This window comes from Capsicum annuum, chromosome 7, assembly GCF_002878395.1.
Source record: "Capsicum annuum cultivar UCD-10X-F1 chromosome 7, UCD10Xv1.1, whole genome shotgun sequence".
Lineage (NCBI taxonomy): Eukaryota > Viridiplantae > Streptophyta > Magnoliopsida > Solanales > Solanaceae > Capsicum > Capsicum annuum.
Window position 1 is genome coordinate 97477255 of NC_061117.1, and position 14296 is coordinate 97491550.

General features: G+C 35.1%; 1 protein-coding gene and 1 long non-coding RNA gene across 10 annotated transcripts in view; one reads left to right on the forward strand and one right to left on the reverse strand.

Moving 5' to 3' along the window:
- Nucleotides 1-1004, reverse strand: part of LOC124885749 (sodium transporter HKT1-like) — a 25190-nt gene extending 24186 nt beyond the window's left edge. The window contains exons 1-2 of the mRNA XM_047394000.1: nt 582-1004; nt 6-542 (exon numbers count right to left, since the gene is read on the reverse strand). Coding sequence (XP_047249956.1) covers nt 6-542; nt 582-990 — 946 coding nt within the window. The 5' untranslated portion in view covers nt 991-1004. The remainder of the gene's footprint in view (nt 1-5; nt 543-581) is intronic.
- A 904-nt stretch (nt 1005-1908) lies between these two features.
- Nucleotides 1909-11104, forward strand: LOC107852677. Of its 9 annotated transcripts, none has more exons than XR_007042834.1 (6): nt 1909-2283; nt 6123-7437; nt 7871-8218; nt 8309-8588; nt 8677-9042; nt 10906-11104. It is a non-coding gene; the product is annotated as an uncharacterized LOC107852677 (long non-coding RNA). The 9 variants fall into 9 exon arrangements; XR_007042836.1 differs by having other exon boundaries at nt 1939-2349; nt 6123-7968; nt 8046-8218; XR_007042833.1 differs by having other exon boundaries at nt 6123-8218.
- Nucleotides 11105-14296: the final 3192 nt, after the last annotated feature.

Genomic DNA, 14296 nt, shown 5'->3' on the forward strand with positions numbered 1-14296 from the left:
TGAACAAAAGGCTACAAACTGAACTGATATGAATGCCAAAACAGTAATTGCAATAGCGATGGTTTCAAAACGGGGGAAAATATGTGAATATCCTACACGTTTCGAGTTCTTTAAAATGTTCTCAAACTCTTGTCTCTTTGTGAATTTCCAAAGGAACCAAATAACGAAACGTAAGCTAGGAGCATACAAGGTGTTACCAAGAAGGATTTGAGGGATAAGAATGAGGAGAAGGCCTGAATTTTGTTTAAAAACCATCATGTTTTCATTTGTAGGAACAAATCCACAATTTGCAAATGTTGAAACAGTGGTGAATATTGAAAAAGTATGCAAGTTAAGCCCTTTTTCGTTGAGAATTTGTTTTGCACATGGGATAAATGTTATGTATATAGAAACTAAGGAAGAACCAAGGAGAATAACAACTAGGATATAACCAAAAACCACGTAAGTCAACAATCTTATAGACTTCAACTTAGCGATGGCCTCATGATGACTATCCTCCATAGGGTTTATTACTGCATGTTCTAATTTATTGTCCAAATTTACTGTTCCTAGCTAAAGAATATGAATACCTTCACCATTACTAGAGCTTGAATGGTCAAAAGCATCGTTGTTCTGCAATACACTTTGTTTCTTGACAAGTTTCAACTTCATGAGTTGAAGTCTAAGAAAAGAGGTAAAAGCCTCCCCGCCAAGAAACATCAATATGGTCATGAAAACAAGTTGAGCATTCGAGAAAACTTCCATTTCAACAGTAGACATGCTAGAAACTGTGGTAGCTGAAACAGAAGTGAAAAACACATCTAGGTTATGAGGCCGAAATGATGGTAGCGTTCTAGGTTTTGTAACATTCAAAGCTAAGAAACCTAAAAAAGAAAAAATCATGAAATACCCTAGTTCTACCCAAAATGGCTTTACCTGAAGACTCAGAATCTTAAAGAACGACGAGAAAAGACCTTGATGTGAAGAAGATGAAAGAGGCTTCATTGGCATCCTAGTTAATTAGTCTTTACTTGGTTATGAATTTGCTTGTCTCTGAGCTTCGTAGTGAAGTTTCATTTATAGTATACGAATTGTGAAGTAGTGGAGGCTCCTTGATGTGTAAGCTGTAAATCCCAACAACAATTTGTGTATCTGAATAAATCAAAAGGAGTCAGAATATAATAATTCTTGGCAAAGCATGATAATTCCTTATCCTAGATGTAGTGGAAAAAGATGATATACCATTTAATCGACGTGTTAAAATAGGCATCTATGTTTTCAAGTGCATGTCCAAATGTCTTAGTAATGATAGTGTGTGCTGGGAGGGATTGTGGATGATTTACATGAGTGATGAATTAACTAATTGCTTTTGTAGGAATTTTTCAAGTTGGAAGAAGATAGATAATTGCCGCGAGAAAAAATAGTGAATATTTTATGTCTTATGTGATGATCACATGGCGCAATTGTTATACGCTTCCCAAAATGCAACAGACATTACATATGTTTTAAGATGGTTTTGTTAATTTGTTGGGTTCAGATGCCTCCTTTCAATGTTTTGACGAACCTAGTGGAGGGACCTAATAAGATAACTTGTATGCACTGCTTGTTTGTTTGTGCCAAATGTCTCTGTACTGTTCTGGCACTACTAGAAATGACAACTATGGGGACAATTAATTAGCGATGGTTAGACAATCGTTACTATAAATAAGTTATAGCGTCAGTTATAACCATTGCATATTATTATCAATTGTATTAGGACAATAATTAAAGATAACCATCGCATTAGATTTGAAAACCGTCCCAATAGTTATACCTATGGTAATTGTTATTATAATCGTTCCAATATATATCTATGGTAACAGATACTTAACCATCCCATATTTTATATCAGGTAAAATATGGCATTACGCGGGAATTTTTGCTCCAACACTTATTTACCCGCTTTTAAAATTATTTTTATTAGAAAAAAAAGAGTATTTGGCCCCAGTTTTTTGTGGTCATCCCCATCTAGGGTTTAGATCGATCCACACTTCTCTGTGAAATTAGTGTGAGGCACTTCGTCGATCGACAACCACCCATTTTAAGATACTCGTCATCACTTCTCCGTGAAATTAATGTGAGCCACATCGATCGACAACCGTTTCTCTTTTCAAGACTCGATCGACAGCTACTTCTCCGTTCAATACTCGACAGCGAACTCGTCATTAGGACAGTCGGAGATTGAAAAAATGACGGTAGTGTGCTGGTTGTCTTGTCTAAGCTATAAGTCGCCGCTTTTCATCTGGTGTCTTCTCTGAGCTACAGGTCGCTGATTTTCATCTAGTCTTCTTGCGATTTTACTTCTCCAAAAACGTTCTTCTTCTTAGACAGGTCTCCGATTTTGTTCCCTATATCATTAAAAATGGATTTTGTGGTCTGAGTTTTGGTTAATTTTGTGGATTTGTGGTCTAACATGTGGAATTTGTGGTCTGATTGTGGGAAAATTTCATGCAATTATAAAGCAATAAACATGAGCAATTTTGAGGAATTTATACAATGAACGTCTGTGTTTGCCTTAAATTATAAACTAGTTATCAGTATTGGGACGAAATAAGCCTGGACATAAACGGATATTGATATTTATTATAGTCGTAGTTGATAATTTATGGTATATGTGCAACAGATCAGTAGAAACTCGAGCTATAGCAGAGTGAGCCGGGGGTTACTTACCGGGAGCAAGTAGTACTATTCCTAATCCTTTAGTTGTAGTTTCAGCTGTCCACACCTATGTTGCTCTACTTCTGCTTTGTTAGTAGCTTAACTTGTCTCGTATGCTGAACAACAATTACTAGAGATTCTTACTTCCTGAAGGCGAGTTGCCCTTGTTTGTTGGAAGTTATTAGCTATGTTGTTCAGACTTTTCAAAATGTTATCGCACCCCTTTCAAACTTTAAAAAATAAAATGCTTTTGGAGGATATGATGTTTTTTTGTCGAACAAACGCATTTTATTATCACCACCAAAACCTCCAGAAGACTCTCTTTTCATGAACAAACACAAAACAATTGACTTGTTATCTTATTTGTAGATACTAATTTACCTATGATAATAAGTTAATAACTTAGCCACGTTGTTTCCTTCAACGACTCCGCTTTTGGCTTCTCAGCTGTGGCTCATCAGCTTTTGGCTCTCTTCTTCCTCGGTGCTCTTAGTTCTTCTATTGCTGAAGGTGATGCCTCTACTGTTGGCTTCTCTACCTCATCATCTTTCTTCACTTCTCGCTGGGGCTGTTTTGTCTGCTATTGGCTTCTCATCTTCATCAACCTTCTTTACTTCTACAGTTAGCACTTGGGATGGTTTTTCTTCATTCGGCTTCTCTCGTTATCAACTTTATCGGAGTCTGGTTACACTGATTTTGTCTCTTCAATAACCGTTGATTCGCTTTTTGTGTCCTCTATTTTTACCACTTGTTCAGTCAAAGAAACCACTGGACTTGGGGAATCTTCTTCTTTTGGTTTTATTTCATTCTCCTTGGTAAGGGGAACACTCTCTCCGTCCATAGTCTTAAGCTCTTCAGCCACTTCCTTCTCAGCTTGCTGCAATAAACATATATAAGCTATGAGAACATAAATCAAATGCAAAATGCTTAGACTAGGAGGGGATTAAAGACACTGCAAATAAGAATAAAATCTTGGACATTAAGCTTTTAGTTTTGGAGTGGGAGGTCACTATCCACTTATTTGAAGAAACTTAATTGAACTGAGTTGGTAACAAAAATCTGAACTAGTTAAAAAAGGACAAATCTAGGGAAACACATGGTAATTTCCTCATGAGCCATGAGTCATAATAAAAATTGATAGTGACAAAAAACACTCATCAGGTAGAGTCTTTTTCCTTGGTGAAGTCAGGCTTATATTACTATCACTAACTTTTGTCACATTCAAGTTACTGGTGAGATCAAAAGGATAACGAAATAAACAGGCTAGAAATTCAAGTTACTTGTGACAGCTACAAAAAAGCAAGATTCCAGGCTTCACCTTCTCATAAACAAAGTAACAAGTCTTCATCTAAGCTAAGCTATCTTTTGTTTTGTTATGATATCATGACTGAAAACCAGAGAGTAATTTCATCATCTTTCCTTTGGAAAACATCCTTATTTTTCTATTTTGGATACCGGTAAAATTCACTTGGAACACTGAAGTTATCTCCTTTTACTTTCTTACAGATACATCGACTAATAAGGTTCATCACCCTAATATCCTTATAGATAATCAAAATTACAGTATAGACTAGGACCCTTTAGTTTTTAAGTCAAAGATCATATAACATCAAATCTAGAATCTTTTCTATGCCTATAAAACTCAACACATAACAATAGCAGATGATAAGCAGAGAAAAGAGTATACTTGCTACATAACTCTATTTATCAAGTCCATAACCAAACAACCAAACAAGGGTACTTAATCAAAGCTGTCAACATATATATCCATTTAAAAGTAACAAGACAAGATACATAACACACAAAACACACATATAGTAAAAATCATTAGCAAGATGAAGGAAAAATTCAGAGAAACTTACCTCAGAGGCAGTAGTAGGATGATTAGATGAAACAGTATCAGTAACCATGTATAAAGACTTGTTGATGATGATGATGATGATGATCAAGAATTCAAAGAAATGATCCTTCTTAAACTGATAATCAAGATTCAGGATTAAATAAAGAAGGAAAAAGGGGGAAGTAGACAGTAGAGAAAAAAGAATGATATGGTTGGCAATAGCCCAAAAATGCTCACAAAGCAAATACACAAAGTAAGTAGAGAAGCACACTCACATAACCCCACAGCCAGCCCTTTTAAAAAGTAACAAACAGGGTGGACTGATGTCCACATGATGTATGATCTGTCACTCCACTAGATGGTATTACTTTTAAAGTTTTAACTAATCCTCAAAATTTTCAATTCACCATGTCCATTCACTGCTAGGATTAGTTTTAACCAACCTATTTGCTTCTTTTAAAAGATTAGTTATTCTACAAAGTTGATATTATGAGTAAAGGCTGAATATTCCATATGAATGTGCTTATATTCTACATGATAACCTGCATGCTAGATACACCACAGATTATGAGCTGCGATTAGGTAGGGTCATGAGATAACATGTACTTACATGGACAATAGAGGATTACTTAATTAACTTATTAAGGAGTCTAAAAGTATGTTATAAAGATTTTGTGCTTGCAAATGCATTTGTGCTCAAATTTAAATACATGATCCAATGGTTATCTACATGTTAATTTGCTTGTTGGGTGCTTTTCACGGATGATAACTTGCATTTTGTTATACTATAGATCCCTTGGTTATTGGAACATCAAATATGTTTTAGTGATTATATGCCGGGTTTTTATATGGAGCAGGCATTATTGTCAATAAAGATTATTACATGAATATGTTTTTTTATCTATTTTTTGGGATGAGAACAAAAAAAAACATGTTAGATTATATCAAGAGTGTTATGTGGTAAAAGTGCCTTGCACTTTGCATATCGACTTAAATGAAGTATGATCAGAAGCAAAATAATCAAAATAGCCCATCCAACATTTCATAATTGGCAAAGAAAATAGATACCTACGACAACATATCATTAGAAATCTAATTATAAAAGCATCATGGTGAATTATGGTAAGGACTATATGTATCACATGTTTTAATACAAGACAGGGGTATAAATGCTACTATTTTTACAAGTTGCTGACATTCTTTGTGTGCCCTTTAGGAGTTACCATTTCACTAATTAATTACGTAATAAACTTTTCATTTGCAACTTACATATTACATGTGTATATTGAGTCTGGCTATCTTATATAGTTAATAGGGTGTTGATCTATAGATAATCATCTTGACTTGATCTTTCACAACGATGAAATCTCATAAAAGTTAAAATATATCTGTCATAATAATTTTATTCATATGATAGCGCAAAATATTGACTGGTTGATCTACCTAGCTCCCTACATTTGATTGGTTAAGCATGATCGAAATTCTTACTTATTTAATTAAATATATGTTGTACAAATTATTTCACTTACCTAATGGTACTATTCGTATGTTGATACTGACTGTACTCATGATTTTTTTGCTTCAATATTTTAAATATGTAACATAGGGTATTTAATGGATGTTGGTGATAAAAGTTGGATGTATCTCCTAAAATCCACCATTCAGTTCCAAAATGGAGGCAAGGATTTCCCCAATAAGGCATTTGAATGAGATTCTTAAGGAAATAAAATATTATGCCCTTGTAGATTGTGCTTTAATCGCTATTGGCATTATTGAGATGTCGAGAATCATTTGTATGGTCATGGATTTGCTCTTAACTACACTCAATGGGTTTTCCATGGAGAAGGGGTTTCGTCAACAAATATTCAACATTTAAAAAGTGTTGATGAATCTTTTGACCAACATGATGATATTGATAAACTACTTCATGATACTTTTAGAATTGCAGAAGATGACCAGAGGAATGAAAGGCATGAAGGAGTAAGACAGGGACCGTTTGAAGATGTTAAGAAATTTTTAAAATTAGTGGAGAAAGGAAAACAAGATTTATATTCGGGGTGTAAGAGTTTCTAAGTTGGGTTTCACCATTCCGTGGTACTTGTTCAAATGTATTCTGAGTAATGTAGCTTTCTCTGACTTGCTAGACTTGACAAAAGAGGCTTTTCCATCCGCTCAGATTTTCGAGTCTTTCCACAAATCAAGAAAGGTGATAAGAGATTTGGGTCTTAATTATGAACAAATCCATGCATGCCCTAATGACTGCATGTTGTTTTGGAATGAGAATGCAAAGCTCAATAATTGCATTGTGTGTGGGTCTTCTAGGTGGAAGAATGTTTGTGATGAGTTGACTAATAAGACTACTAAAGTTCCTGCGAAGGTCTTAAGGTACTTTCCTTTAAAGCCTTGGCTTCAGAGGATATTCATGTGTTCTGAGACATATAACTATGAGATGACATGCTACTGAATGACCCAAGATGGAATTTTAAGGCATCCCGCTGACGGGGAAGCTTGGGAACATTTTGATTCCATGCACCTCGACTTCGCCAAAGATGTTCGTAATGTTAGATTGGGTTTTTCAAGTGATGGTTTCAATACATTCAGAACAATGAGCATTTCTCATAGCACATGGCCAGTTATGTTAATGAACTATAACCTAGCACCGTGGATATGCATGAAGCTGGAGCATATAATGTTATCAATGATTATTCCAGGACCCTTGTCTCCTGGAAATGATATTGATGTATACTTGCAACCGCTAATTGCAGAGTTGAATGAACTATGGAAAGTAGCAGTGGAAATATTTGATGCTGAAACTAACCAAGCATTTAATATGCGTGCAACTTTATTGTGGACAGTTAGTGATTTTCCAGCACTAGCAATGCTTTCTGGATGGAGCACCAAGGAGCACCAAGGGGAGATGGGTATGTCCCACTTGTAATCATAGTACTTTCTCCCAATATCTCAAACATAGTCGTAAGATGTGTTACTTAGGTCATCGAATATTTTTGCCCCCTGACCATCCATATCGAAGAGATAAAAAATTATTTTATGGTAAAGAGGAGCATAAAGCTGCACCTACACCCTTATCAGGTTAAGGAGTCCTTGAAGAACTACATGAATTCAATAATGTTTTTGAAAAGAGCCCAAAAAAATAAAAGAAAAAGAAACAGTGATGGTCCCTGGAAAAAAATATCCATATTTTTTGAATTGTTGTATTGGCCGCAAAATAGGTTGCGGCACAACCTTGACCCGATGCACATAGGGAAGAATTTCTGTAATAGTTTGCTTTGTACATTGTTGGATATAGCTGAGAAGTCCAAAGATCATGTAAACTGTCGCTATAACTTGCATCAGATGGGGATATGCAAAGAGATTCAACCAATAGAAGATGATAACAATGGAAAAGTTCATCTGGCTAATGCTTGTTTCTCTATGAAACCGGAGGAGAAAAGGTTGTCTTTTTTTTTATTACCCTAACTGAATGACATCAACTTGTAGTCAAAATATGACATTCTTGATACCGCAAAAGGTTGGGTTTTAGAAAGACTTCGAGAATCTTGGAGAAAGCATAGAGCTGATTTAAAGGAACGACATTATGATCCATATGAAAATGATGAAGTTCAAATGGTGAGAAGGCCGGGAGGTGTTCCAGAATGTCAATTTAAACTACTCCTCATATATTGGAAGTTTGAAAAATTTCAGGTAAAACGTATTTCAACATCCGTGATCATATTACTATTAGTTCTATAGAGACGTTGTTACTTTATTTAATATTATTGATCCATTTTACAGAAAATGTCTGAAACAGATACTGAGAATCAGAAGAAGTTGATGGATCCACACACTGCTGGAAAAAAAGAGTTTTGCTTTAATTCGCAATAAATTGGTGTTTTCTCTTATTTCTTATTGAGTTTTAACTTGTCATTTAAGTAATTGTTAATATTCATTTTCATATGAATAGGAAAAAGAGGAAGGGGGAACTCTGTCGCTGAAGGAAATATTTGCGGTCACAAGAGCAAGAAAACCTGGTCATACATACAAGACTTCAAATGAAAGCACCACTAGTAAAATTGTATGAAACTTATCTATTGTAAGTTTATATTGATATCAAGTTATTAATTTGTAATTACTTGAATGTACTTTTGAATATGATTTATTAGGCTGAAAGGGAGGAAATTAAAATGCAACAGGGTGCAAATGATCAGTCTATTGATGCATTTTCAGCAGTCATGGGTCTTGAACATCTGGGACGTGTAAGACTGTATGGAACTGGGGTTACAAGAACTTCCTTGAAGAGAATAAATGGAACTTCTGATCTAACTTTCAATGCCACCAATGATATCATGCAACAAATACAAGAAAGGATACAAAAAATAGACGATCAAATCGAGGAACGAAAGAGAACCATTAGATAAGAAGTTATTGCAGATGTAATTGCTCAACTTCAAAATGCAGGATTAATTAATCCTAATATGCTAGCGGCATTGTCCATTCCTTTACCAAGAGAAATAGTCAAAACAGTCAAGGTTAGTGTTTGAAATTCTGAATTGTACTCCAGTTCATTTGGTGGCTGATATTATTATTGTTATTGTTGTTGTTTGGACTGTATTGGATGGTTATTGGTGGTTTAGTTAAAGTGAAAATTATAAAAAATTATGAGTTAGTAGGTTTAGTTATGTCACTATTTGCATGTGCTGCATCACGGTTTCAAGGAGAAATGAACCAGGTAGATAGTAACTTGCTGAAAGGTTCCACAAAAATGAATGAATGTGTTATTGTGGTGGGAATATTGTGTGTTGTCACTCTTGGTTAAAGAAAAGGTTGGAAGCGAAGTATCCTTGAGTTACAAAGAATTGAATTGACATTAATGTGGTAAGATGGAGAATAGCATAACTTATGATCATAATTCAATCTTTTGGGTATTGGAATGGTGTTACTGTGAAAAACTGTCAACGTCGTCTTGACTTGTACAAAGATCTGGAGAGATAATACATGCCATATTCTTGTAACTAATCTATCATTCTTTCTAAAATATTAATCTATCATTCTTTCTTGGATTTGATTTAAAAAGAAAAGTCATAAAAGTTGGAATAACTTTGTAATTCCACAATGATGACACAACACTAGCCTACTATAAGAGAATTGGTTGTGGCCATTAGGACACATCCTTGGGTGCACGCTAGATGTTTCATGAGATATTATTATCTTACGAAATAATGATGAACTTATGGAAACATTCATGAAGCAATTAGCCTAGATTTCTACAGTAATAACTCTCACAATTGCACAAATTGGGATGTAAATCAACAGGGCCCAAATCAATTCTACAACTCATTAACAATTACTCAGTTTGATTACCTGCTAAAATATCTCAGATATTAGAATTTTGTCACTCTCTATTCCTCATTATCCTAACAATAGTAGCATCAATTTGCATACATAGACAGAGTATTGGATAAGGTCAACAAAAGAACAAAAATAAGAATTGTCCTTTAGTATTTCAATAGCCCATGCTTGCAATTTCTTTTACTGATAATTATGTTTGGCCAAGGGCCATGAAGGCAAGTATGTTTGGCATGAATGTTGAATATACCAACATTAGAATTATGCAGGAAAATGATAACGCATTGTTCAACCAATTAGTAGTCCATTAAAGACTAAATTGTGATGCAACGTGTTAAACACAACATAAAAGGTTCGTCTGTTAAAAAGGTTACAGAAAGTTCAAATTGAATGAAAGATTAAAATAGAAAGCAGAGGCAATAGAACAAACCTGGTATTGTCTGCCCTGAAATACTCGTTCAGTGGTACTCGTGTTCTTCTCTAGTATATCCTTAATATGAATGACATTGCACATATACATATTACTATGTTTGTCATATCTTGTACGAATAACAATTCATTTACTCCAAAATATTAATCAAATCTTTGTTTCATCTATTTGCTAACATCAGATTTCTTGTTTGAGTAGTCAACACATTTTAACATTACAAGAATTGAGGCATTAATGTATTTGTCAATATCACACTTTTTTCTTCTCTTATTGAAGAAGTGACGCATTTACAAATTACAAGTTTTAGATTTTAACATAAAACACAGAAAAGAATATAATTTATCATCATTTTGAAAAGTCTATTTAATAGAAATAATATATATCAACTACAGTCCCAACTTGTTCATAGATTTTGTGTGTAGGTGTGTACTAATCTTTGCTATAGCTGGGAAGGGTTCTAAATTCACACCAACTGTACTATCATCAGTCATCTTTATGGACAGACCAAACTATGCAAGGACTACATAAAGTACCAAATAAGCTGTTTTACAAACTGTGCTATTGTTGTTGAGTAGTTTGTTGCTAGACTTTAATTTTATTTTTCTTATTGTTGTAGGATATCATGACATAGAAGATGGCGGAAATGAAATTGATGAACTAGACCTGGCCTAAGAGATCGATCGCATTGGCTTCATGTTACACTAGCTGTTGGAAAATTTGACTGAGTAGTTTCAAACATCTTTTATTTTTGAAGATTCGAAACTTGTGTATGTTTTGATTATTTTGAATGGTCAAAAAATATTTGGTTTTTTGCATATGACATTTTGAAAATTAATAGTTACTAATACTCTTGATGATTAATATATATATGTACATTTTATGTGTTAATGATAACTTTACAAAATTATTGAAATAGCATAATATATTATTGTTGAATATTCAAATAATAATTGTTTTAGTAGCCTAAAATAACTGTCCCAATAGCATAAAATTAACCGTTGCTATAGCTCATGTTTAACTGTCCCAGTAGCGTGTATAACCATCCCAATTGTGTATGCATACCACCGTCGCAATAGAATATATAACCGTACCAATAGTATATGTATACAACCATCGTAACAGCACATATGTAACGCCCCAAGATCCCATTCTGAGATGTCATACGGTGCTTAAGGCCACATGCGGCCCCAAACTAACCCTACAAGCCTGTCATCACTTCTATAACTCACTATGACAATAATCAGGCTGTAATAAGGAAGAATAATTATGTCATGAACATACTGGAATAAGAACAAATACTATCCTGCTCAATCAAAATACTGAAGTTCTGTACATACTGGTACTCTAGTATGACAAACCCTCTACTACATAAGACTGAGGAGCCATTGGGACAGATTCCCAACTGACTCGTACTAAACTGAAAATAAACAACCATTTACTATCAAGACAAAATTAGGGACATAGGTCCTCGAACCATGACGACTCACCAACTGTAAGAATGTAGATGGAGGTACTCGAAGATCACTGTCGCTGCTGAGACTGAGCACCTGAACCTACATCAAGAGAAAATGTAGAACACAGAAGAGCATGGGAATCAGTATGTAATGCCCCGCAAAATCCTTTTCCAGTCTGAGCCTTAGAGCGTATTTGGAAAAAGGAAAATCCTAGTTAAAATGTTTCAGAAATATCCTCCCAAGTATAAAATACTATGAATCGTATGGGAATCTATTTGAGCATGAATTGAGATCATAGAGGTCCCCTAACTTATGGACGAGTTGAAAGCTTTCCTATCGTTTAAGTTTTAGTGACCATCAAGATTTAGGTCAACTTCAATCGACCATAACTCCTTGTATATATTGAATTAGAGGATCTACTATATATCAAATGAAATATCTTTGAATTATCTTTCCAACGATACCAATTTCATCAAAAACCGATATTGGAGCAAAGAGTTATGCCCATTTTACTCAAGCACGTCTGGCTGAGAAACTAGTGACGACATTCGTGATAAGCTATCACGCCCGTGACGGCCTATCACTAATGTCATCAGCCCTGGGCAGATTTCTGAACCCAGTGACGACATTTTTTGATAAGCCATCATGCCCGTGACGGTCTATCACCAATGTCGTCAGCGTTAACCAGAAACTCAATATTTCACCTTTTTATTTTACGACATTCGTGACGGCCTATCACCAACTTGACGGCCTGTTACGGATGTGGTCAAGAATATTTTTTCAGCAATTTAAGGGCATTTTTACAAGGGTATTTTGGTCATTTCTCATTATTTTTGAGCCTCTACAAATTTGAGGAACCCTCATTCAAACCCTAATTTCTCCATTTCTCTTCCAATTGTCCAAAGAGAGAATATCTAGGGTTTCAATTCAAGAACCCTAATCTTCTAAAAATCATCCATAAATCTTCAAAATTTCTTTAAGAACTAAGTTCCTCATAGTGTGGGCTTCGAGAATTATTTTTTACAAGTGCGGATAGAGTCTCAAGCATTAGAATTCATCCAACTTCAAAGGTTAAGGTATGTAGATATTGATTCTTGGATCCTTTTCATCCTAGAAGCTCAAGAACCCTTTTTAAAAACTAAAAGATTTTTATGTTTGTGAGTTGTTAATGATTTGTATGAGTTGAAATGGATGTTCAAGGTGTTGTGGAGTTTTGATTTATGTTTGTCTACAAAATTTATGCTAGTATGTGGAACTAATGTAATAGAAACTCTTGAAGTTGTTTTCTATGTGATGTGTTCATGACTTTTGGGTGTAGAAATGGTTGAATAAGCGAAGAATGTCCCCCATAGGTTTGATAAAAATGCCTAAATGAATGAATTATTCCATGGTAGCAGGAAATTCTCAAATAAGTGTGAGCCTGTGCATGCCTAGTGTTTGATAAAATGCCTTAGTGAGTGAAATGTGCCGAGATAGCATGAAATCCCCAATTAAGTTGTGACATGATAGTAAGAAGTTTCCCCAAGCTATGTGATATCCAAACACATGTCAAGACTGATATGGTATGAAATAGCTGAGGTAAAACCTTGTTGAATGGAGTACGATCTAGTAGCATATTTTCCCTACATTATTATATGATTATGATTCCGAGATGCTTAAAGTGGCCCCTTGGCGACTATGATAATGAATAGACGCTTGTGATTCCTAATTACTTGAAGAGTTATGTTAATGATTAGGAAGATGCTTTAATGATTATGATGATGCATGAATGATTATGATGATACATGAATGATTGTGATGATGAATGAATGATTATGCTTTACTTTTATGCTATCGAGTCCTGGGGGTATTTATACCCGACAATAGAGCTGTTGTCTAGAGCCCGTGTCAGTTTCTTGATAGCTCCAGCCGAGCCATGATTCTCCAAACTCAGTGAACTATAGAACTCTGTATCCTTAGACAAGTCAGAACTTAAGAAAGCTCAGTTATCTCAGTTATCTCTGTAATCTATGTATTGCTAGTAATCTAGCCTCAGTCCTTTAATCAGCTCAGATCTAATAGTATTCAAGTTTAATCTCAGAAGAAATTCGATTAATCTATTCAAGCTCTGTATCGTCAATCAGATACCATGATTTGATACCTTTTCCATCAGATACGAAACTAAGTAATATCAGCATAACTTAGTCAGATCTTTTGAGAAACATAATCAGTAACAGACTCAGTTCAGTTGACAATTCAGTTCAGAGTCTTTCAGTTGGGAGTAGAAGCTAGCACCGAGCGAGAAAAGTGATGGTGTCTCTCCTGTCAGAGAGGCTGAGTCGTTAGGAGAAATCCGTGAACTCCAGAATTACATAGCCAGCGTAGGATACAGGAGTCTCCCGTCAGTAGAGGCTGTCACCATCAGAGAGGTTTGACTATCATATTGCTTCAGGCTGACTTCCTGCGAGGGTCATCCTATCAGAGAGGCTTGACCAGAGAGGTCTTTACCCGTGGCACGGTATTGACACCCTTCTAGCTGGGGTCATAGGTTAGACCCCACCTGTGGTAGGTTGG